Consider the following 24,075-nt stretch of genomic DNA (forward strand, 5'->3'; position numbering starts at 1 on the left):
TCAATGACAACCAATATTTAACATTTATTTCATAAACAAAGGTTTTTTGGTAATTTTATTTTGGTCCTTGCTGAACAATATTACATTATAAACAGGCTGATTGATTGACAAACTGAATCAAGTACACATCACGCAAGACAACATTTAAATTAAGTTAACAATTGAATCAACTCCAAATGGTTATACGGTTTTACAAAGTATGAAAACTAAATTATATTTTTTCTCAGTCACAGAAAATAAATATTAATTTTGAGGTACATACTGCTTATTTAACTATAATATATAATCTATTATAAAAGAGGGAAAGCCAAGTATATCCAAATTGTATTCGTTTGTAAAATATTAATTCAACAAAAAATTGCAATGGTTAATTTGTTTTAATGTTTTCAAGCTTTCGTGTTCTATCCTTTACATTCTACACATCAAGTATGGTTCTCAAAGCATCAGCCAATTATCTTGTAGACTATTCACAAATATGATTGTCTGTGAATGTTTAACATTTTAAATTTGGGAACATAAAAATGCGGAAGGTATTTGAGGGAAAGATTTTGAGATGGACTTGAGAAAAAAAAGGATGTTTTGTAAATGCTCAAACCTCTTCTGCATTTTGGGAACTCTGCATCTAGGTCACACATCATTAAATGCCAAGAAAGTGATGTTCTGCCTGACCCCCCAGTCTTTAAACCCTACGTAAGGGAGTATTGTAGCTGAACTACCAATAATATTGGTCAATTGAAATTACATTGCATACAAGTTATTAATTACAAGGACGTTGAAATATGATGGTCGCTTGAAGGTTGAGTACAAAACAATATCATTTCTTGCATTAAATTATTATGTACTACTTCTCCAGTTATCGTCATTACATTCTCAAGTAGAGGTTGGGTGGAGAGTCTACATAAGGTTATGGTGTATGCCCACTTTAAGTTTTTGTCTAATTGTGGGGCGCTGAAACTGGTCATCAACGGTCATTGCCAGTCCCAACCCATCCCCTAACAAGTGTTTCTGCCCATCCCATTGTATCCTGTTTCTCACTTGGTATCAGCAAAAAGGATTAAATGAGCCTATAACATGTAATTGTCAATCAATTCGGCTGTTACTAGGGCAATACCAGAATTAAATAGAAACAGCGCCACTGAGGTAGGGGATGAGATAGACATTAGTGGCATTTGTATAGGGAGCATAAAGAGAGCTGGATAGCCAGGATTGCTGTTGTTGGAGGTGGAGTATAAGTGGGGTCAACATGGGAGCAGAGGGATGGGGTGGCAATGTAAGGGAACCGAGGGTGGGATACAGTGGCAGCAGAGACGGGGAAGGAGCATGGGAACTACCACATTAAACAAATTAACTGAGTGGGATATGAAATGAAAAATGAAAATCATTTATTGTCACAAGTAGGCTTCAAATGAAGTTACTGTGAAAAGCCCTTAGTTGCCACATTCCGGCGCCTGTTCGGGGAGGCTGGTATGGGAATTGAAGGCTGGCCTGCCTTGGTCTGCTTTAAAAGCCAGCTCTTTAGCCCTGTGCTAAACCAGCCCCTACTTGTAGGTGAGATAGAAACGAGCAGGTACTCAGACTTGGTGATGTAATTTAAAGATTGATTTAGTCATGAAACGCACCAGGTTTAGGCACAATCAAGGCAACACAGAGGGAGAAGTCAGAATGCATTCTACGTCTTTTAAGCTTAGCTACAGGTCGCGTGTGATCGCTGAAGCATCAAAGGAACATTACAGGTTGGCAGCAACATTTGATGTAGCTTCTCAATTTTTTTGAACATGATTAATTTCCTTTGATTGTGTAATATCATTTTCTGCATCATGAAATCACGCACACATCCTAAAGTGCCGACATGTGTGTAAATGAAATCTAAGAAATGACAAGTCCCGCTTGAGGACAAAAGTTGGGCTTGAATGTTAATCCAGATAGTGATTCAGAAGTAATGCTTCGTGTTTGGAATGCAACACTCTCATGTCAAGAAGAGCCTCATCTTTTGGAGGAGAAGGGACAAAAAGCATTAACTACTATTTAATGATAAAGACCATCAGAATGAAACGCAAATAGTCATTAGCATCATAACTAATAAAAAGGTTGCAACACATTTCCTTCTCCTTTCGAAAAACTGACAAACAAAGATTTCAAATAACTGTTTTAAAGGTGCAATAAAATGTTAGCATCATTAAGATACACCATTGTACCGAAAGACACCTATTTTACTACAATATTACAATAACTTACATTTGCAAACTATAAGAGATTTCATTTCACACATTGAACTCTATGACTTAATTAAATCGTCAATGAGACAGTTGGTAAAAAAAATTATGTTAATAACATTTTCCTATTTCCTTTGTCACTCTATGCATTATTTTAATTGTGGAAACTGCATATTGCAAAATATTCTACTAAATATTCATATTTCTGGTGTTAGCCACTATTTTCCAGTCGGTCATGGATCACATCGGTTTTATTTTCGAACAAGATTTATAATAAAGCTCTCAATCCAAAATAGGTGTTAAAGAAACTTAATATCAGTGGACAAAATCTCACCATATTTTTCAAAGTGTTTTTCCGGTGAGAAAACTGGGAAGAATCCAGTCGATGCCAACAGAAAAACTCACCGAATATTAAGCCTCTTCAACAACATTTTCTTTCCACATGTTTCCTGCCTCGCTCATGGTGACTTGTCTCTGATATGTTCGCCCCGGTAAAACTTATTCTCTGCAATCAGTGGGATGCTCCTTTTAAACACTCCCCAGCACTCATTCCAAGTCCAGTTGGGGGATAGCTGGCAGGAAGACAGAACCACGTTTCACGGAGGGAGCCCTCACCAAACTTCTCGATGATGTCAAGCGGAGTTGTGACATCTTCTATCTGTAATCGTGCAGATGTTCATCAAGCAAGGTAACCAGTCCCACCTGGGAGGCAGTGGCTGCTACAGTGAGTGCCACTCGCTCCATAAGACAACAGGGCAACAGTGCCGAAAGATCAATTACCTTCTTTGTGCAACCAGGATAATTCTGCCTCCTAATGTCTTCCACTGCACCCCTTCACACCTCCATGGTGATCCCTCAGCCAGTTATAAAGCCTTGGACGGATTAACTGCCTACTAGTTAATCCGTCCAAGGCGTGAGTACCTGCGATGTTGGAGGGTGGCGTCTGCAGTGGAGAGCTTGGTGCAGGATGTCCGCTCCATAGTTTAGCTCATAACCTCCATGGTTGAGGGCATGAACTCCATGGTGCAGGGCTACAACTGAATAGTGCGGCACTAGTGGGAAGCCACGAATGTCAGCGCCAGAGAACAGTGGAGCTTTTGGACCTCACTCCAGCTGCCCCGTCATCCCATGGAGGAGCCCAGGGCCCCCCGGCACCTGATGGGAAGAGGAAAGGAAGGTAGCTTGGGGCCATCCATGCAGGACACCCATGGGGTGTCCAGACCATTTGACACCCCTCCCTGTGAGCGAGATACCTTCAGCCCCACACACCGAGGAAACCAGCACTGCAACACTTGTGCGGCCCAAACGTTGTACTGGACCCTCAATGGCCAGGCCATCCAGGGAACGTCCGGCAAGGTTATCTCAGGCAACAGGGCATTGAAGACAGCAGGCCGCCTCAACCTCAGCTGTGGATCACGGGGGGTTGAGAAAGAGTAAAAAACTGTAGGCACCTCTAAGGCATGGGTGAATCTCGATACTAGTAGAGATGTCACCATTTTAATATTGCACTTGTATTAACAATCACTCCGTTCAACCATACAGATCCTCATGCTGTCATGTCATGGTGCCATGTTCCGCAAACCCCCACGCACACTTGGTGCTTCATCCCTGTGGAGTGTGAAAATGGCAATGCTAAATCTCTCCCACCTCCCATACTGATGAGTCAGTAAAGATGGGTCCTCCCCAGACATGGAAGGTTGACCCCCCCACCCCCTTCATAACATCAACGCTCAGGCCTGACATGTCTGACAGTATTTCCTAGTGATGAGGATGTCAAGGGCTGAAAATGTGTTGAGACTGTCCATCTCATACGTAGGTGGAGAAAAACACCAGGACCCCTGACCTCGGAGGTGGCAGCCGAGATTTGTCATTCAGCGTCTCTGGTCCCCATGTCAGCCCGTTCATTGGCAGGTTGTGTTCAGCTCTCTATCCTGCAGGGGTCAGACATGTCAGCGGTTAAGATGAGCATCGCTCAGTCCTCACTGCAAGTCACCATCATTCTCCCGCTTCATGTCCTTCTGGTTCAGCTACTCACCCACTGCAGTGCCAGGTTGTGCAGAGCGAAGCAGACCACTATGATGAGGGACAACCTCTGGGGGGTGTAATGGAGGCCACCGCCCTCAGCCCTGTCAGGATCTGAGGCAATCACCCATGCATATCCCCCTATGTTGGTGCCTTTCCACTCTCCCCGTCACACCATAAGCACTTCTCAACAGTTGTCCCTCTCAACTCCACTTGAATGAAGCTCTTTGCTCCTTGAGAGGCTCAGCAGGCCATGTAACACCCAAGGGTGAGGGGTTAGGGCAGTTGAGCACATTCAATGAACCTACGTTCTAATCTCATGGGAGAAAAACGCTGCCACCCCCCCTCTCCCCGGTCATCCCTTGAACAGGATGACCGATGAGTGAATTCACCACAATGCCTTGCCTTGGGGGCCACACCTCTCTGTTCTGTAGAAGTGAGTATGATCCTTAGAGATCAATGCTTGGTGGCAAGGTTTCCATTCTTAAAGTTATAAAGCTAATGCGCAGAGTGGACAGGGCAAGCCCTTAATCCATCTCATTGCTTGCTCCAAAAAACAATTCAAATTGAATCCAATTCTTAGTCTCCACAAAAAAAATCATCAAGATCCAAGCTGACAAGAAAAGGCATTGCACTTGGACTTGATCTGATGCTTGATCTTAGCCAAAAGACCAAGAAGTGATTTAAATGTGGGTGCCAATCAGCCACACTCATGCATTGCAATGCAGACTAAATTGGCACATTTGATTCATCAAGGAAGAGTCAGGGAGCTGGTTAGGCAACCGGCTTTCCCTTGTGGCAGGCAAGGCACACCTGATATGTGTGAAGACTTCAATTAGCATGCATACTTCATCCAGAGGCATGCTCATTCCCCCAGCTGTCTTGGGCTGGATTAAGCAAGCCTTCCAATTTAAATAGCCAGCTGTCAATTCCTGACAGTCTGGCCTCCATAACCAGTGGCCTTGAACTCCCAAACAGCTCTTGCCCTCTGACATCACAATTCTGCCCGGTTTTGGGAGTTCATTATCACTACAGTCATCCTCCCTGCATGTGGGGGTCTTCAAGTCTTGTGAGACCGGCAAACACACCTTTTCACAATTCTCCAATCTGCCCATGCAGCTTGGCCTCTCATGGGACCCCACCCAAGAACCGTAAAGTTGCCCCCAAGTGCTGACCCTATGGATTCACCTGCTCACACCCCCATTCCAGCTGCCACTCTGGAAGGGCAATCCTTCAGTGGTGATATTGCTATGAAGCCCAGCAAGCAGGATGTGGGAAGCGCTGGCTGCATACCAGCATTACACCTAGAGGCTCACAGACATGAAGGGCTGTTAAGGTGTGCGAGCGACCCCAGCCCCCGAGGTGCGAATGCTGACCACACCCCCGTGACCTAGAGTTGAATTTATCTGGGTCCCCAGCATCCTCTCCGCTGCCCCCTCTGTGACTGGCACCCTGGAGGGTGATGCCGACCCGAGTGCTCACTTCCGATATGCTGTTTGGAGGCGAGGTCACCAGGTTCTTGTTTTCATACAGCTGATGTAAATCACGCCGGCGTGACATCATGCCGGCAACTGATGAATATTTATTGAGGTGGGATGTCTCCATGGGAGAGCTCGCTAATGATATTATAATTTATTAAAATGAGGTTCCCGGACTTCTCATTACCCCGCCGGTGAGGGGCCTAGTTGTAACAAAAGCATGAATTAATTTATGAAGAACACATTTGTGATTGTGTGCAGTCATTCCCCATGATGTTAAACATTGCTTCAAACTGAAGCTCTGCCACAATAATGCTATTGCAGGCACTCTAAGAATATACACTGGGGTGAATCTTTGTTTTACACAACAGCATGAAATGGGCACATGGCATTTCCGCAGCCCATCTTACATTTCACTTGATTTATTTTTCCAATGGATGTAATATGGGTTGCTAGTTCACTGGTTCAGCATTACTAGTTAAACCCAATCCCATCCCGGCGATCTTTATTTCGCGCTTCTAAAATTTGATGAGCAATTATCAGAAAGATTTATTAACGAGCAATGTTCTATAATTAACAATTCCAACCTCAAGGATCTACAATTCCTAGCCTTGCTCGGGAGTAAGTACTAGGACACTGTGGTTGAGAGTGGAGTGAGCCTGGCTGGTATCGAGCGTGCTACAGGTATTCAGAAAGGATAGACTTTCAAATTTCTTCACAATGTCAAAAGTTTTCATACATTTTTGTTTCCAAGTGTCATATTTTCAAAACTGTAAAGTTTACTTCATCAGGAGCGCATTAAAAAAAACACTCAAATTATTATAAATCAGAATTGTCATCCCATATATACACACATATGGGCTCGGCCGCCAATTTTGGACAGCACCCAATTCTCTTCTTCATTGGATGTACAAGGGTGTTGGAGGTTTACTATGAGCTCTTTCTGCAATATTTGCAAAGACCAATATCATCCCTTTGATCTTCATTTAAAAAGATTAAACATTAGTTTGCACTTTTAAAGTTTTTTTTCTCTTTGGTTTTAAACTCGGAGAACACAATTCTTTTTTTCTCCAATTAAGGGGCAATTTAGCATGGCCAATTCTCCGAGCCTGTACATCTTTGGCTTGTGGTGGTGAAACCCACGCAAACACGGGGAGAATGTGCAAACTCTACACAGACAGTGACCCAGGGCCAGGATTGAACCCGGGTCCTCAGTGGCTTTTAAGTTCTCTTGAAGGATTATTGTCAGGAAGATCATGACTTTCTTTTAGGCCTTTCTCATTCTTAAGTCATGAGCTCTAAAACATGGGAAATAAAAGATAGACTGTCGGTAGGAAAGGACCTATTTCCCCTTTCACCAGTCACTGAAGGCTTTGCAGAGCAATCTTAAGTTTTGATTAATGTAAAGTTGTAAATGTTGCCCTTTTCGATAGTTGACATCTCAGGAATTAAAAGACAGCAGAAGTGAAATGTATGCAGATAAATCAGTCCATTTCCATGCATAAGCACATGGCAGCTCCACTCTAGGCACAGGTTTATGTGAAAAGGGCTTAACATCAGAAACTATTAAAGATTTTTAACTCTTGTAATAAAGAATAAATAAAGGCACAAAGGTAGCAAACTCCAATATTAATCAGGCTACATTTCTTCCTCAACCTCTTGATCTTTTTCAGATGATTTCAACAGTCCCATCTCCAGAGGCTCGACCTGTTTTAACTTTGTATGAATCACCCTATAAACACATAAAAGACATTGGTAAACTTGGTGAAATTGATGATGGTGTGAACGATACTGATTGCAATCACCACAAAATGATCTTTTAATAATACACTGCAAACGTATTGCTTGAACAAAATACCATTGTTCCATAACATGGCTTGAGTTTGAAGTTTAAAAAATATATTATTTGATTGTTAATTCATTATGGTACATTTGCCAGTCATCCCATGCTCTGTTTTTACTGCTTGCGGGGAACACGACCGCCTGCAATTTCTCCTCCATATTGCATATCATCCTGATTTGGAAATACATCACCGTTCCTTCTCTGACACTAGGTAAAAAAAAGACTTGGAATTCGCTTCCTAACAGCACCGTTGTTGTACCTACACTAGGTGGACTGAACTGTTCAAGAAAGACGGCTCACCACTGCCTCCTCAAGGCAAATTAGGAATGGCCAACAGATGTCGCCCTTGCCAGCGATGCTAACATGAATTTTTTTTTAAATAGAGCTGAGCTTTTTTAATGGATTTGTCCTCCTCTCGTGGAAAACCCTGGAATAGTTTCAGGTTTCCTAAGATTCTGGCATACAGATACTGAAGTCTCCCGAGAGAAACGCTTCTGACTCCCAATTTTAATAACTTCAATGACTGAATTATTGTGGTTTACATCAGGACAAAACAGATTATGCGAAGATGCACATTTTGACTCCAGGGGGCAGAATTGCTACAGTATTTTGAAAGTTGGCATGTATTGGCATTTCAAATACAACCAATTTTCATTTAAACTAATTCATGTTTTTGTTTGTAGTCTTCGCCTTGTTTTTAAGTCTCTGAGTACATACTACTATTGCTATTAAGTAAAAATTGTCGGACATGAAATGAAAATCGCTTATTGTCACAAGTCGGCTTCAAATGAAGTTACTGTGAAAAGCCCCTAGTCGCCACATTCCGGCGCCTGTTAGGGAATCGAACTGTGCTGCTGGCCTGCTTGGTCTGCTTTCAAAGCCAGCGATTTAGCTCTGTGCTAAACAGCCCCGCAGACATTACTGTAATGACATGAACAGTTGTACTTAAAATGATTTAACGTGGTGCTTGGGACAGGAAGTGACTTTGGAAGCAACTCAGATGTTTCTGTCATTTATATGGGAACGTCCTGATTAAAACAGAAGAGTTTAGAGGTACATTAACACTGTACAGCTATTCATGGCAGTACCACAGAGACCTCTTTAACTATAAGTCAGTGTAATTCTAATACACAGAGCAAGATTTTCTTCCATATCGGCAAAGTCCAGTATCGGGTGAGAAAAGCGGCATTGAGCATACCAACGACAATGGCGGTGTTTTCCGCCATGTAATGCTTAAAAGAAAAGGGAAGGTAGGCAGGGGTTCTGCGATGTATTGCTGGGAGTGGGGAGAAGGTGGGACCTCTCTTTCACCCACCCCGCCATTAACTCTGCCTTGATGATTCAAGCACTGTTTTTGAAGGATGTCCCAGGGCACAGTGAGCGCATCAGGAACATTCTTCACCCAGCTGCACCCCTTGCATCACCCTCTCCCATCTGAGTGCTACGTTCACCTCTGAGCTCTCCTTGGAGTTCTGCTCACCGAGCTTATGCTTTGTGAGACCAGTCATGCATTACACCGTTCTGACATCATACCCCTGGGATGCATTATTTGACGAGGGGGTATGATTCTGGGGTATGGGCCCGATAATGAAATGCAAATGGATTACAATTAGGTTCTCGATGTTGATCAGCGGTAAACGTGGCCATCACAGCTGAGGACTGGAGTGGGGATGGGGACGGGGGGGGCATCAGGGGACTATCGTTTCCTGTTTTTTATACATCGACGTGGAACGCAACTTTGGCCTTCTCGCAATAGTTTCCGCTGCCGTCGCCAAACCTGCCCGTCATGAACGGGAGCAAAAAATCCCAGTCAGTAGCACTATTATAATAAATACTTGCGAGACCATGTTTAAATATTTCAAAGGCCTCGATACAAGAAATACTGACATAGCTTATCATGATAGCATGAAATATAAGCACATCTTCAAAAACACCCATCTTTTTCTGCTGCTTTCAGATATGTTTGTGTGAATTAGTCAAACTGTTCATACAGTCAAGTATAATAAGCGGAAGAGCAATTCTATGCCAATGCAAGCTTGTAATAGTAATGAAATCTATTGGTAGTTTGAACAATGCCGTTGGGAACTCGGCCGTTTCACGCGCAAAATCGCGGAGGGGGTGGTGGTCTTTGTCAATGGACTCCTTCCGGCGTCATGTAGTTCGCGCAAGAGACTCCCAAGCGATTCTCCGGTCCCCGGAAAATCGCGGGAGCGGCGCCGGTCAAAATTTCGGGTTTGACAACCATTCTCCGCCCCCGCACCAAACGCGATTTCGGCGTGGAGGCTCAGAGAATCCAGCCCCAGATTCTACACTGTTACAACTGCATGTTTGTGTGCGTGTATACTTACTCTGGAGTAGTTAAGTGCAGGGAGGGAGGGGGGAGTGGGGTGATATGACCACCCGCTTAATAATTTGTTAAAAACCTCGATACACTTTCCCACAGGAACCAATTAAAATCAATTTCAGAATATAATTTTGTGACTTTTGAACTCAAGTTCAGTTTTCAAAATATCATTGAAAACAGCAAAACTCTAAGGTCAGTCATGTTTTCTTTTTAAGCCGAGTGAAGAAATACTGTTAACTGTCTTCGTAGGTTCACAGAAGTCGGTTAACAGTACAGACTGCTTGTGTAACTTCTTCTTGAAACACTAGTCTTCAATTAGAATGAGCTAAGTTAGGGATTTCATTTTCTCTGGTGGCATACAGATGAATGCAATTCTGAATAAGTTTCTTTGTACAATTGTCAACATATTTCAATGAATGAGTGTGTTTAAATAGTGCAACTGAGACGCTTTATATAATGCATCAAGCAACACGTTCTGCGGGAGCTCAGAAATGTGAATGGGAGACAAAATATTTACTCACCAACTGACAATTGCATAGCTAACAGCCACAGTGAGAAGTGAAAAGGCATAATGCCAACAGTAGCACATGGTAATAAACATCATATTGTCATGACTGGTTTGGTCCCACTCTGGGCTTCCATTTGGAGGATACAGAATAAATCCAATCTGTAAACAGAAATGAAATAAGCTGGATGCAGGTGGTGAGAAATATTTATAGTTATGTCTAAATTCCACCAATGCGGCTATAAGTTTAATTTATTTCTGATGAAACAATTATGCTATTTAAAGCTAATAATTAAGGTTGAGCAATGTTGACTGCCACACAAAGTCCCAAAGTTCATTACAACAAAAAAGGCACATGGCTTTGTTAGAGTGACACTTAACAGTAACAACAACTGATCAATAACGTATAAACTGGGAGGTAAAAGCACATTCTACAATCATATTCCTTGTACCTGAAATATCGAGAAGGTCAGTGCGACGTTAAGATTGTATTCATTGGCCCAATGACTGATGATCAGGTGCCTTGGGTGGAAGTCTGGGGATGTGCTAGAATTTGTGAAGTTCCAGAGAAACACATGCAACTATTACAGGACAAATACAGACGAGGGTAAGAAGCAGTATGGAGTGGGGGAGGGTGTGTGTGTGTGTTTGAGGGGGGGGGGGGGGGGGGGGGGGGGGGCACAGCAAGTTTGATTGCACCAACGTCAGCACTGAGACCCTTCCTCTTCCTGATTGTCATTGATCTTCTGACTGAGCAAGTGAAAAATTAAGTGCCGTGGTTTATTATGGGTGGGATTCTCCGGCTGCGCCTGCCCGGCGGACCGTAAATTCCCGCCCGAGGTCAATGCACCTTTACATGGTCCGCATCCTGCCCCTGGCGACCTTGCAGCGGGCGGGGCGGTAAACTCCAGCCCTAGGTCTGTAGACGGCATTGAGCTATGTGATGGAGCATAACCAAATACCTGGTGAACAGGAGAAAAGTACTGGAAGTCAAGGCATTGAGATCCGAAGACCAAACATTCAACTTATGGACAGTTAGTTTGAGCAGACGCAGAGAGAAGGTGTAAAGATAGTTTCAAGTACTTGGGGCCACTGGTGGCAGTAGATGGAAGTATGGAAATGGAAATTAAGCTCCAGGTTGGCTCTGATTAAAGTAATTGGAAGAAGTGCAAAGGAGAGTTATGTGATAGCAAAGTATTGCTGAAACTGAAAAGAAGAGAGGACGTCCGGAGACAGTGGGCGGGAGGCAGCCACACACTGGAGGGCTCCCGTTCGGGAATAGAATTCTTTAGGTTTTACCGCCTGGTCCCAGGGGCAACAGCGGCTGAAAAAGTTGTAAGAAGGCACAGGGAGGAGAAATGTCCAAGTTGGGGGAAAAACGGCCGTGAAAAAGGGGGTTAATGAAAGGCCGCCGGGGAGCAGAAAAGTAAACGCGGGAACTGTAAAGAAAGCGGAGACTGGAGCACCAGGCGAGGCTGCAGTGCTCACGGCAGAAGAAATGACCACGGTGATGGCCATGGAACTTGAAAAACAGTTCACAAAGCACATGGAAGTGATGAAGAAGGAGATGGGGGCGGTATTGAAGGTGCTGGTGGAGGAGGCGATTGCCCCGGTGAGGGCGGCGGTATCGAGCACATCGGCGGAGGTGTGGGAGCAAGGTGAGACACTGCAGGAAGTGGGAGGCATTATCGCAGCACAGTGATCAACTCCCCTCGATGGGGAAGGAACTGCGGAGGGTGACAGAGACCAACAAGGGTCTGTGAGCCAAAATGGAAGACCTGGAAAACAGATCCAGGCGGCAGAATCTGAGGGCCGTGGGTCTGCCCGAAGGGGTGAAAGGCCCGAGGCCGACGGAGTATTTTGCCATGATGTTGGCGGAGCTACTGGGGTGGGGGACGATCCCTCTCGATACGAACTGTATCGGGCTCATAGGTTGAGGAGGCCTATACCAAAAGCGAGTGAGCCGCCAAGAGTATTAACTATTTGTTTCTGTAGGTACAGCGTGAAGGAGAAGGTCCTGTGCTGGGCAAAGCAGAAGCGGGAGGTGCAGTGGGCTGGAGCTGGCATATGTATATACAGGACTTTACGGTGGAGCTGGCAAGGAGATGGGTGGCCTTCAGCCGGGTGAAGAAGGCACTGCACAACAGCAAGGTGCCGTGCAGCATAGTGTATCCAGCTAAGTTGAGGGTGACCTACAAATCCAAGGACGTTTATTTTGGGACGGCGGAAGCGGCGGAGGGGTTTGCAAAGGCAAAAGGACTGTAGCAAAATTGAGAAATGGGACTGAAAGTGGTCTTGTACCGATGTAGCCTCACGTAACTTTATTTTTTGCGTGTTGATGTATGTACTAAATGAGTCGATGCTGTATGTATTTGGACAATGGTAGAGTTGGGACTTTCATTTGCAATGATGGTTCTTTGGGGCTTGGGTATGTATGTGGGGTCTGTGTGCTAAAGGGGAGTTCTTCGTTTTCCTGGAAACGGGCAAGGGGGAAGGAGACCTGGGCGGGGGCCTCCACGCTGGCCGGTGTAAGCAGGCCAGTGAACAGGAGTGAGGTGGAGGGAGGGGCTGCGGCCATCGGAGTTCGGCAGAACATGTTTCGGTGAGTCTAGCCTGGGTGAAAAGCTGGGGGAAGGAACCGAGGCTGGGGGGAGGAGTTTACAAGAGGAAGTGGAGGGGTGGAATCTGTGTGGGGTGGGGGAGGGGGGGGGGGATTTGCAATTCATGGGTGTCATTCACGGAACTCTTTCGGGGATTGGACGGTGTTGAAAATTAGGGTGGATGTGGCGGTGGACTATATATGTCAATGGTGACCATAGGCGATTCCTGATTCCCTTTTTTTTCTCATTGGAAGGTTTTGTTTATTTGATGCTTATATTGTCAGGTGGGCTGTTGTTTGGGGGGTTGGTGGGAGGATGGGATGGTTGTTGTTAATAAGGGGATTGACATTGTATTCGTTACCGTTTACTATTTGTTGGTGGGGTGTAAACTTTGAAGAAAATGTGAAAATGGAAAATAAATTTATTTTTTTTTTAAACTGAAAAGAAGAATCTACACGAGAGTTATGAGACTGATCTTGCTGTGCAGTGCAGAAACATGGTCAACATCAAGAAGAAAGGAACAATGAATGATACGAAGAATATGTGGATGCTGAGATGAATGTGTGGGGTAACAAGGACAAAGTCAGGAAGCAGCACACCAAAGGGACAGTGAAGGTTGTGGGATACTGAAATGGTAAGGTCATCTATTGTGCAGAGAGAGGAAATCTGGTGAAGTGAGTGATGGAGGTAGCACTGCAAAAAAGAAGAGGGGGAAAAGGCGAAGAACAGATGGAAAGATGCAGTGGGGAGATATATCAAAGCATGGGATTCGATGAGGAAAGGGGATGGCAAAAGTCGATCACACTGTGGCGATCCCAAGTAAAATGGGAGAAGCCAAAAGATGATTATTCATCAGCACCTGGAAATTTTGTCAGGAAATCCTTTGGGCTAATTTTACATAGTGGGAGGGATTTTCTGCTCCTGTTTTTGAGGACTGGGATGGGCGGCGGGGACAGAAAATCCTGTAGGAGTCCCAAAACATGTTTTACGTTGGTGGGATTATCCCTGCGATTGTCCCTGACCCCCACCACCGACTTTGAACATCAGGATCCCAATTTGAATATTCTTAAAAATAAATTTAGAGTGCCCAATTATTTTTTTTCCAATTAAGGGGCAATTCAGTGTGGCCAGTCCACCTAACCTGCACATCGTTGGGTTGTGGGGATGAAACCCACACAGACAGGAGGAGAATGCATTTGAGTACAATTATCAGACCTTTACGCCAGATCGTTCCCCTCCCGCCCGCCATTAAATTGTTCAATCTTTGAAAAACCCGAGCTGCTAACGGGTTGGGCTCGAACGTGACGCTGTGGGAACCGACCCCTCGCCTTTTTTTCTCTGTGAGCCGAAAAATACAGCGGTAGATGTTGCCCTCGGAACAGTGGCTTCCAGTCTACTTTTCCCGCCCGCCGTGCCACTCTGCCAGGCACTGCGAAAATTCGACCCGAAATCTTTAGAATATATTTCAATCACATAAGCAGCTTGCAAATAAATATTAGATTCGGACCAGGAATAATCTCTCTTAACTGTTGATTGTGAAGCCCACTTAACAAGAACTCGTATGAGTAGGTTCTTCCCGGAAGTGGAGGATAGGTGTGAAAGGTGCCAAGGAGGCCTGGCCAACCTCACCCACATGTTCTGGTCTTGCCCCAGAGCTGCGGGGTACTGGACAGCCTTCATCGAGGCAATGTCCAAAGTAGTGGGGATGAGGGTGGAGCCATGCCCAAAAGTGGCAGTCGTTGGGGTATCAGACCAGTCAGATCTATTCCTGGGGAGGAGGGCAGACGCCCTTGCCTTTGCCTCCCTGATCATCCGCCATAGAATCCTGTTCAGCGGGCGGTCAGCAGCACCACCTAAAGCTGCAGACTGGCTGTCCGACCTCTCAGAATCTCTCCAAATAGAAAAAATCAAATTCGCCATTCGGGGGTCAGACGACAGCTTCCACAGAACGTGGGAGCCATTTGCCCAATTATTCCGGGACCTGTTTGGGAGGGGGGGAAGAGGGAGGAGAGAGGGAACAATAGAGGTGAACCAGTGAGGTGGGGGGAAGCAAGGGAATGACAGCTGGAAGGAGGGCAGAGGAAACAATAACAAACTTGGCATCTACAGGAGCAGAGAACAAGGAAAATCCGGGCGAAAGACGGGACGAGCGGCTGAAGAGGAGGTGATCGCAAGACGACAACGGCAGCGAAATCCGTCCGGGAGAAGCAAGTGCCAACACCAACACCAGATCCATTCACGTATTGCCCTCTGTAATTGTTCTGTATTTGTTTCCCCGGCGCCCAAATGAATATGTACCCCCCTCCCACAGACACTTACTTATGTGCTAAAAACAATATTGCCAATTGTACAGCTCTGCTGTTGTTGAGCTCGCACATAATACCCTATCAACTAACTATTTTTTTGTTCTTGTTTGTTTTGTATTTTGTGCGTGTTCCCTTCTCTTCTATGTATATATGTATTCTATTTTGTGTACATAATGGTGAATATATGTTCAAAAACCCAATAAAAACATTTATTAAAAAAAACTGTTGAATGTGAAACCAAATACTTGAACAATATTTGAACAAATGTAATACTGACTGAACGATCTTCACTAATGTTTTAAGTAGCCTTTGGAATGGTACAGGGATAATGAGTGATATTATTTGTTTGCCATCTGGTATTGCTGTAAACATGGCAGTGAGCCTATCAAACCAGATAAAAGGAAAACAGTGCAACTGCAAGAAAAAGGGCAGCTCAGAGACCAAACTGCTCATCTGGATTAACACTTTAAAAAAAAATAATTGTTATTGTCATGTTTGCTTACGACAATTATTACTTAACATAATTTTTTTTAAATGGACTTGTGCTCATTATGAGCACTCACATAAAAATACTGGTTCCCTCTATTGTAGTGTGGCAACAATGCTATATTCTCCGCTTCTCCAGAGGAACATTCTGCAGGTGTAAATTATGCAGCTGCTCTTGATTGAATTGTTGAAAAAAGGGAAAATTACAAATATGCAAAAAGTTCAACATATGAAAACAATCAAAATCCCGAAAGAATAAAAAAAAGGTGCCATGTTCGAATTCATATCCAACCCTTAATCCACACGTTTAATAATAATAATCTTTATTAGTGCCACAAGTAGGCTTACATTAACACTGTAATGAAGTTACTGTGAAAAAACCCTAGTCGCCACACTCCGGCGTCTGTTAGGGTACATGGAGGGCGAATTCAAAATGCACAATTCATCTAACAAGCACGTCTTTCGGGACTTGTGGGAGGAAACCGGAGCACCTGGAAGAAACCCACGTAGACACAGAGAGAACGTACAGACTCCACACAGACAGTGACACAAGCCGGGGATCGAACCTGTGTCTCTGGCGCTGTGAAGTAACAGTGCTAACCACTGTGCTACCGTGTCACACATAGTACGAGGATTGTGGTTTTTGTATTTATCATATTGACAACAAACAATATAATCCATGCCAACCGTTCCCTGGATTCTAAAAGGGGAGAAACACCATCTTAAAACAAGGAGTTGAAAACCTCTGAGTTAATGAAATTGGGTAAATATTTAATTTAAAACATGTTCAAGATATTTTCAATTCTGGCATTAAACGAGCAAAAAAAAAATCAATCAAATAAAGTTCCATTAAATATTATGAAATACTTCTCTCTCAAGGGCAGCACAGTGGGGCAATGGTTAGCACTGCTGCCTCACGGTGCCGAGGTCCTAGGTTCGATCCCGCCTCTGGGACAGAGTCCGTGTGGAGTTTGCACATTCTCCCCGTGTTTGCGTGGGTTTTGCCCCCACAACCCAAAAATGTGCAGGGTAGGTGGATTGGCCACGCTAAATTGTCCCTTAATTGGAAAAAATGAATTGGGCACTCTAAATTTATTTAAAAATTAAATACTTCTCATCAGAGAAATATACTGTACTTTTGTGCTTGCTAATTCTTTGAGGATACTAGGATTTAAATCATAGAATGGGATTCGTTTGACAGATCCCAAAATGGTTACTTTTGTTCTGCTTTTATTACTTTTGGGCTAAATAGCCTTGGAGGAATTTGTTATAGGAATAGAAAGAACAACCTAGACAAAAGCAAGGAAGATTTGATAACTGGGCTGTGATTTGAAAGGTAATTACAAGGTTTCACAACTAATTACTGTAGAACTGACAATATTGAACATTAAAATGTCCCATATCTACAAGGTTCAAAACACAGCACGCACACCTCCTAGTTCACGCCACCTGCACAAAAATACTAAGCAGCCATTGTTTTCTGAATAGGTATACTGATCAAGATCAGAATAATAGTGCTGGAGAATGAATTAATATGCTTGTTAAAAGTTTCAGCCCTACTCCTAAATCAAAAGACAGCTTGAAATAGTTGGGGGTGGGGTTGAGGGGGATTTACCATTGGGCAGGATCAACGACAGCAGTAGAAAAGCTGGCAAGAGGCTGAAATGGTGTTTCACGGCGACATAAAGGAGTAATGCAATTGTCGTCATCGCCCCCCCCCCCCCCCCCCCCCCTACCAGTGGCATAACAGGAATCCCATCGGGAACTCCATTACAATTAATTTGCATCTGATTATCATGCTGATCCCCCCCGCCATTTCATAATCCATAATCCATTCACTTTGGTGGGATTGCAACAGACATCCCAGGTCATGCACCTGGCAGGCAGAACCCGCTACCTGAGCTCTTGCATTGGTGCGGCTTTAAAAATAGCGCTTCAATCTTTAAAAAGCTAAGTTGCTGGCAGTGCCCCGTCAACGTGATGTTATGTGAGCCACCCCTTGCAAGGGTCCTTTCCTACCAGGCTAACAATACGGCGGAGAAAACCCCCGTGGGGACTGGTGGTTCCAACCATGCTTTTCCTATCTGCTGCGACACTCTACAGAAAAACAGAAAGATTCCACCCAATAGGTTAGTTATGTTACTGATGATTCGGGAAGAAATATTGGTAAGGAATGAAAATCAGGGCAGGTTCTACATAAAGACGATAAGATCTTGCTATTAAGACATTAAAGAGACAATCTACACTTTTGTGGCAGAATTTCAACATATGTCTGCCCTTTTCACCTGAAAAACAGGTGGTTAACAAATCAGAGAGTGGTGACGGGATCTTTGCTCGCCCATTAGTGCCTAAGGCCCACAAGATGAAATCACTGAACCAGCTATCCTTGAATCCTCTCTCCACAGGTGCTACCTGACCTGCTGTGTATTTCCAGAATTCTTTGTTTCTATTTCAGATTATCAGCATCGACGGTACTTTGCGTTTCCATGCTTTATTTCACATGGGCGCCCCTTCCTGATCACTTTCACCACCACCCGTAACACTCTCTCACTAACCCCCGATCACTTTCTCCAACTTGAATTAATGTTCGCTTCATCGCTGAAATACCTGTGAAGGTCCAGCAAGATGACGGAGCAAACAAGTCCTCGACCCAAGTGCCTACTTGATCGAGCAAGCAATTTTTGCTAAATTCATCAGGCTCCAAAGAGCCCTCAAGGTGGCCGTGACGGGGGTCGCAAGTAGAGCTACCAGTATAGCCCACAAATGCTGCTGCACAGAAATGGTGTTTAATCAGCATTGGAGTGCTAAGGTTTCAGGTTTAGAACCTCCAGGCAAACTCAATTATGGTAATCAGCAATTAGGACTGAAATTATTTGCTAAATCCAGACTTCAAAACACACTCATTTTATCCGCCTTTCACTGGTTTTGCACCTGTTTCACCCTTCGGCCAAAATAAACACCACCTTCTGTTTCCGACTAGATTCAGCACTCAGCCTGTCAATCATTGCAAAGTAGCAATCAAAGAAAACAGCATTCCAGCTAGATAATTAAAACAACAGAAAGGATGTGACCCAGAAGTGACCTTGCAGAATATTTAAAAGACTATTTTAGAGAAAAGGTAAATTGGGAATAATAATAATATAATAATCTTTACTGTCACAAGTAGGTTTACATTAACACTGCAATGAAGTTATTGTAAAAGCCACTAGTCGCCACATTCCAGCGCCTGTTTGAGTGCTCAGAGGGAGAATTTCAGAATGTCCAATTCACCTAACAAGCACATCTTTGGGGACTTGTGGGAGGAAACTGGAGCGCCCGGAGGAAACCCACGCAGACACGGGGAGAACGTGCAGACTCCGCACAGACAATTCCCAAGATGGGATGTGAACCTGGGACCCGGGAGCTGTGAAGCAACAGGGCTAACCACTGTGCTACCGTGCATACTACTCCAAACTAAACCCTGACAGTAGCACATGGAGACACATGACCCCTAATGTCAGGAGATTCTTCATCACACAAAGAACAATCAAGGAGACCTAACTCTTGAAATGTATGTAGTATAAGCCGTGAATCATCTCGCATATAGTTGGACACTATGGGTCAGATTTCACTACCATGGTGGGTAATTCAAGTCGTGAATTTCCTGACTTGCCAGATCTTCCTCGACATAAAAAGCCCGAACACATGCAATTTTTGCTGCCAGACTGGGGGTGTGAAGGGATGGGGCAAGGGTCCAATCAAGTTTGGGGCTGTACTTCCGGAGGTGACCATGGAGGCAGCAAGTGCTAAGAGAGGCAGGTTGGAAGGCCTACCTTGGTTACCCGAAACTTTGGTCCAGTTTCATAGAAGACTGTTAGCCACTTCAGCCCTTAACTAGCCACTCCGCGCCACCTCACGGTAGCACAATGTTAGCACTGTTTCTTCACAACGCCAGGGTTCCAGGTTCGATTCCTGCTTGGGTCACGGTCTGTGCAGAGTCTGCACGTTGTCCCTGTGTCTGCGTGGGTTTCCTCCGGGTGCTCTGGTCCCCTCCCACACGCCCCAAAAGACATGCTGTTTGGTAATCTGGTAATTTGGTGATCTGGACATTCTGAATTCTCCCTCAGTGTACCCGAACAGGCGCCAGATTTAACGACGAGGGGATTTTCACAGTAGCTTAATTACAGTCTTAATGAAGTAAACCTACTTGTGACAATAATAAAGATTATTCTTATTATAGCTACTCACTTATCCACTATGGGCAGGCCTCACAAGTCACGTGGAGGTGAAAATAAAATTTATTTTGTAATAACCAAATAGAGCTCTCAATCATACACATTCATTTACTCACCTTTATGAAACCCATTCAAAGATTTAAAATCCTCTCAAGTGATCAATCAGTTTTAAAAACAAACAAACAAACTTCTATTCAGTAACCAGATCAAAGTCAGTTATCCTTTAATAGCCTAGTTAAAACCGTCAATCAAGATGTGAACTTAGTCCGTCTGCTGAAATAAGCGTTTTAGAGTTTTTGAAACTCAACCAAGCATTCATAATGGGCTCAGCTTTCAAAACAGAAATGTCCTTTTGTAAGCCATACCACAGGTCCTGTCAATCAATGGACTCCCAACAACATTTTGTGTATTTTTGCTCTACTTGACAGCTGCAGCCCAATTTATTTCATTTTAAAAAGGCTTGGGATTGGAATAACTCCAATCATTACACTTAAACAGGCCCTATCTGCCTTTCAAGAGCATTAACATCTCCTCCATGAACTTGTGACACCCACACTGCGGGTTAAGACCCTTGGAATAGTGAAAATGGGGTCTGTTGGAACTCAACACCAATTTCAAATGGCCCCACTTAGTTTGGGCTTCCTGCCTGCGTGATTCACGTCTTGCTCCCTATCCCACAGCATAATAATGGGATCATCCTGAAACGAGTTGGGACTTCCACATCTGGGTCCCGTCCACCATTTTTAATGACCTCCAGGGCTCGCCCGGCTCCATGAAAATCTGGCCTTATGATAGGGTTTTGATGAAGAGCCCAGGGGGCCGAATGGCTATTTTCTTTTGCATATTAACCCTGTGTTTGGGGTTATTGCAGTACACATTAACCAATTGAAAATTTGTGTGATTTATCCACTGGTGACCCAATAAAATGTTCCAAGCAATCATGTGCGTGTTCATTTCATCAATCCTAGTTATAATTTGTTCCACCTGCATCTTGACAGAGAACATACATTGCAGAAGGAGGCCATTCGGCCCATCGAGTCTGCACCGACCCAATTATGCCCTCACTTCCACCCCATCCCCCTAACCCAATAACCCCTCAGCTAACATGCCAGCTAAAGAAAGAAAGAAAGAAAGAACAGTACAGCACAGAACAGGCCCTTCGGCCCTCGATGTTGTGCCGAGCAATGATCACCCTACTCAAACCCACGTATCCACCCTATACCCGTAACCCAACAACCCCCCCCCCTTACTTTTTAGGACACTACGGGCAATTTAGCATGGCCAATCCACCTAACCCGCACATCTTTGGACTGTGGGGGGAAACCGGAGCACCCGGAGGAAACCCACGCACACACGGGGAGGACGTGCAGACTCCACACAGACAGTGACCCAGCCGGGAATCGAACCTGGGACCCTGGAGCTGTGAAGCATTTATGCTAACCACCATGCTACCGTGCTGCCTAACTTATTAGGAAACCATGTGACCCACAACAAAAGGGTAAAATGCCTATATTTCTGTCATGTGCACTCATACATTGACAGTATAGATTTTGCGTGCCAAGCGACTGAACAATAAAATCAACACCAGTAACTGATTTCAGTTCATGCCCTTTGGGCATCTACAATGATTCACAGTATTTGTACTATTTGCAGTGTCTTTCCCCAGACCCATGCTTAAAGCTTTTATCGGCATTTATCAGTATAATTGTGGCTCTTATTGTCACAAATCTAAATTTGCTCCTTTACCCTTATGCTTGTTCCCCTTACTAACTGCAATCTTGTTAATTTTCTATCACCAGGTTAACCTGTCGCTGTCCTTCGTTTTATTTCCATTGATACACACTAGAATTAGTGGATTTAGGGAAGCAATTACTTTCATGGTTTATAGAAGGGGCAGGGGAAATTCAAACAAAATGAATCCCTTACCTGCCAGAACCAGCTGCCTTGCAGTATACAAAGACTTGTCCTCAAAAGCTCAAGTACTATATTCCCCCGGAGGAAGACTTCGAGGAAGATGCTAATGGAACCGCCAAATACTGCCACCAACAGCAGGATGTGCACATGAATGTCAAGCATCGCACGCCCGTGGACGTGGTAATAAAATAAAAAACCTGTAGAGCAAATAACATGATTATGGGGGCCAGGGTGAGTGAAAACATTCATTATGGTTTTCCGGGGTGAGGGAAGGGCTGAGTAAAAACAGTTTTTATGATTTTCATACATTTACCCAGTGAAAATGTGAAATCAAACATACATCTCTCCTGAACATTTGGTGCTTTTATTTGGTGGTGAATTTTTTTTGGCTGCTCCCAATTGTGTGGTGTAACTTTTGACAGAAGTTTGCTGAAATAGAAGTGTGCAATCTGAAAGATTTGCAGAGATTCAACCCATATTGTTTGCATTGAAGAGGAACACACAAAGCTTAAATATAAGCAAGAATAAATTATCCAACCATCTATCCGAACTTGTCTCGCATTTGCTTCAATCTACCACACATGTACAGAAACCCCACCATGTACATAGTGGAGGAGTCAAAATACTGAGTGTAAGTAATGACTGTCTTTTATTAAACCTAATAATGAACTTCATTATCTATTCATAAAGTATGCAATTGTATAAGGTGTTAGTGAGGCCACACCTGGAGTATTGTGTTCAGCTTTGGTCTCCTTACTTGAGAAAGGACGTACTGGCACTGGAGGGTGTGCAGAGGAGATTCACTAGGTTAATCCCAGAGCTGAAGGGGTTGGATTACAAGGAGAGGTTGAGTAGACTGGGACTGTACTCGTTGGAATTTAGAAGGATGAGGGGGGATCTTATAGAAACATATAAAATTATGAAGGGAATAGATAGGATAGATGCAGGCAGGTTGTTCCAACTGGCGGGTGAAAGCAGAACTAAGGGGCATAGCCTCAAAATAAGGGGAAGTAGATTTAGGACTGAGTTTAGGAGGAACTTCTTCACCCAAAGGGTTGTGAATCTATGGAATTCCTTGCCCAGTGAAGCAGTTGAGGCTCCTTCATTAAATGTTTTTAAGGTAAAGATAGATAGTTTTTTGAAGAATAGAGGGATTAAGGGTTATTGTGTTCGGGCCGGAAAGTGGAGCTGAGTCCATGAAAGATCAGCCATGATCTCATTGAATGGTGGAGCAGGCTCTAGGGGCCAGATGGCCTACTCCTGCTCCTAGTTCTTATGTTCTTATGTTTGTCAGCTACCCCTGGAGAACTTATAATTTGACCTCAATTAGATACAAATAAAAATTCTACAGTACATTTTGAAATTCGAAACAACAACCTTCTGGTGGGATCCCATCGCGTTGTTCCATATATGACAGAGTAACGCATGTTAAACGTAGTTTTCCCCCACACTATTTTCATTAGCTGGTTTTCTGGTGATTGTTAGATAAAAACATTGTGAAGAAACATCTTGAAGGGTAAAACTTTTTTCAAAATAAATTTAAAGTACCCAATAATGTTTTCCAATTAAGGGGCAATTTAACGTGGCCAATCCGCCTACCCTACACATCTTTGGGTTGTGGGGTGAGGCACACGCAGACATGGGGAGAATGTGCAAACTCCACACAGAGAGTGACCCGAGCCAGGATCACCCCCCGGGTCCTCAACGCTGTGAGGCAGGAGTGCTAACCACTGTGCCGCCCTGAAGGGTAAAACTAAACAAGATTATTTCCGGCTGCAATCTAATTACTTCAAATTCAATTTGATTGCATATCAGAAAGACCTAAACACATCTGATGGTATTTATGGGAAAAATAATTGGTTTAATCTACAAGAAAGGTTTGGGTATTTTCTTTAAGACGGTCTGAAAATCTAACTTTTATTGTAATTCACGGATTAGGACAGTGTTGCCTTCTAAATCTGTAATTACAGTTAATTTGGAGACAATCTTAACCATCCCATGGTTGTTTACATTTTATTGCAATATTTACACCAGATTGATTTTGACAGGCTGCAAAGGGCAACGGCAGGTAACCTACAGTTCCCTGAATCACCCTCCCTGCTATGATGCACAGGGAGCATGGGATAGCTGAATTTGCTCTTATTGATTAG

At 44.0% G+C, this 24,075-nt stretch overlaps 1 protein-coding gene across 1 annotated transcript in view; it reads right to left on the reverse strand.

Annotated features, from left to right (window-relative positions):
• Positions 1–24,075, reverse strand: part of tmem45a (transmembrane protein 45a) — a 126,671-nt gene continuing 102,596 nt past the window's right edge. The window contains exons 4-6 of the mRNA XM_038801735.1: positions 21,938–22,122; positions 10,422–10,567; positions 1–7,445 (exon numbers count right to left, since the gene is read on the reverse strand). Coding sequence (XP_038657663.1) covers positions 7,352–7,445; positions 10,422–10,567; positions 21,938–22,122 — 425 coding nt within the window. The 3' untranslated portion in view covers positions 1–7,351. The remainder of the gene's footprint in view (positions 7,446–10,421; positions 10,568–21,937; positions 22,123–24,075) is intronic.

The sequence above is a fragment of the Scyliorhinus canicula genome, chromosome 7 (genome assembly GCF_902713615.1).
Source record: "Scyliorhinus canicula chromosome 7, sScyCan1.1, whole genome shotgun sequence".
NCBI lineage: Eukaryota > Metazoa > Chordata > Chondrichthyes > Carcharhiniformes > Scyliorhinidae > Scyliorhinus > Scyliorhinus canicula.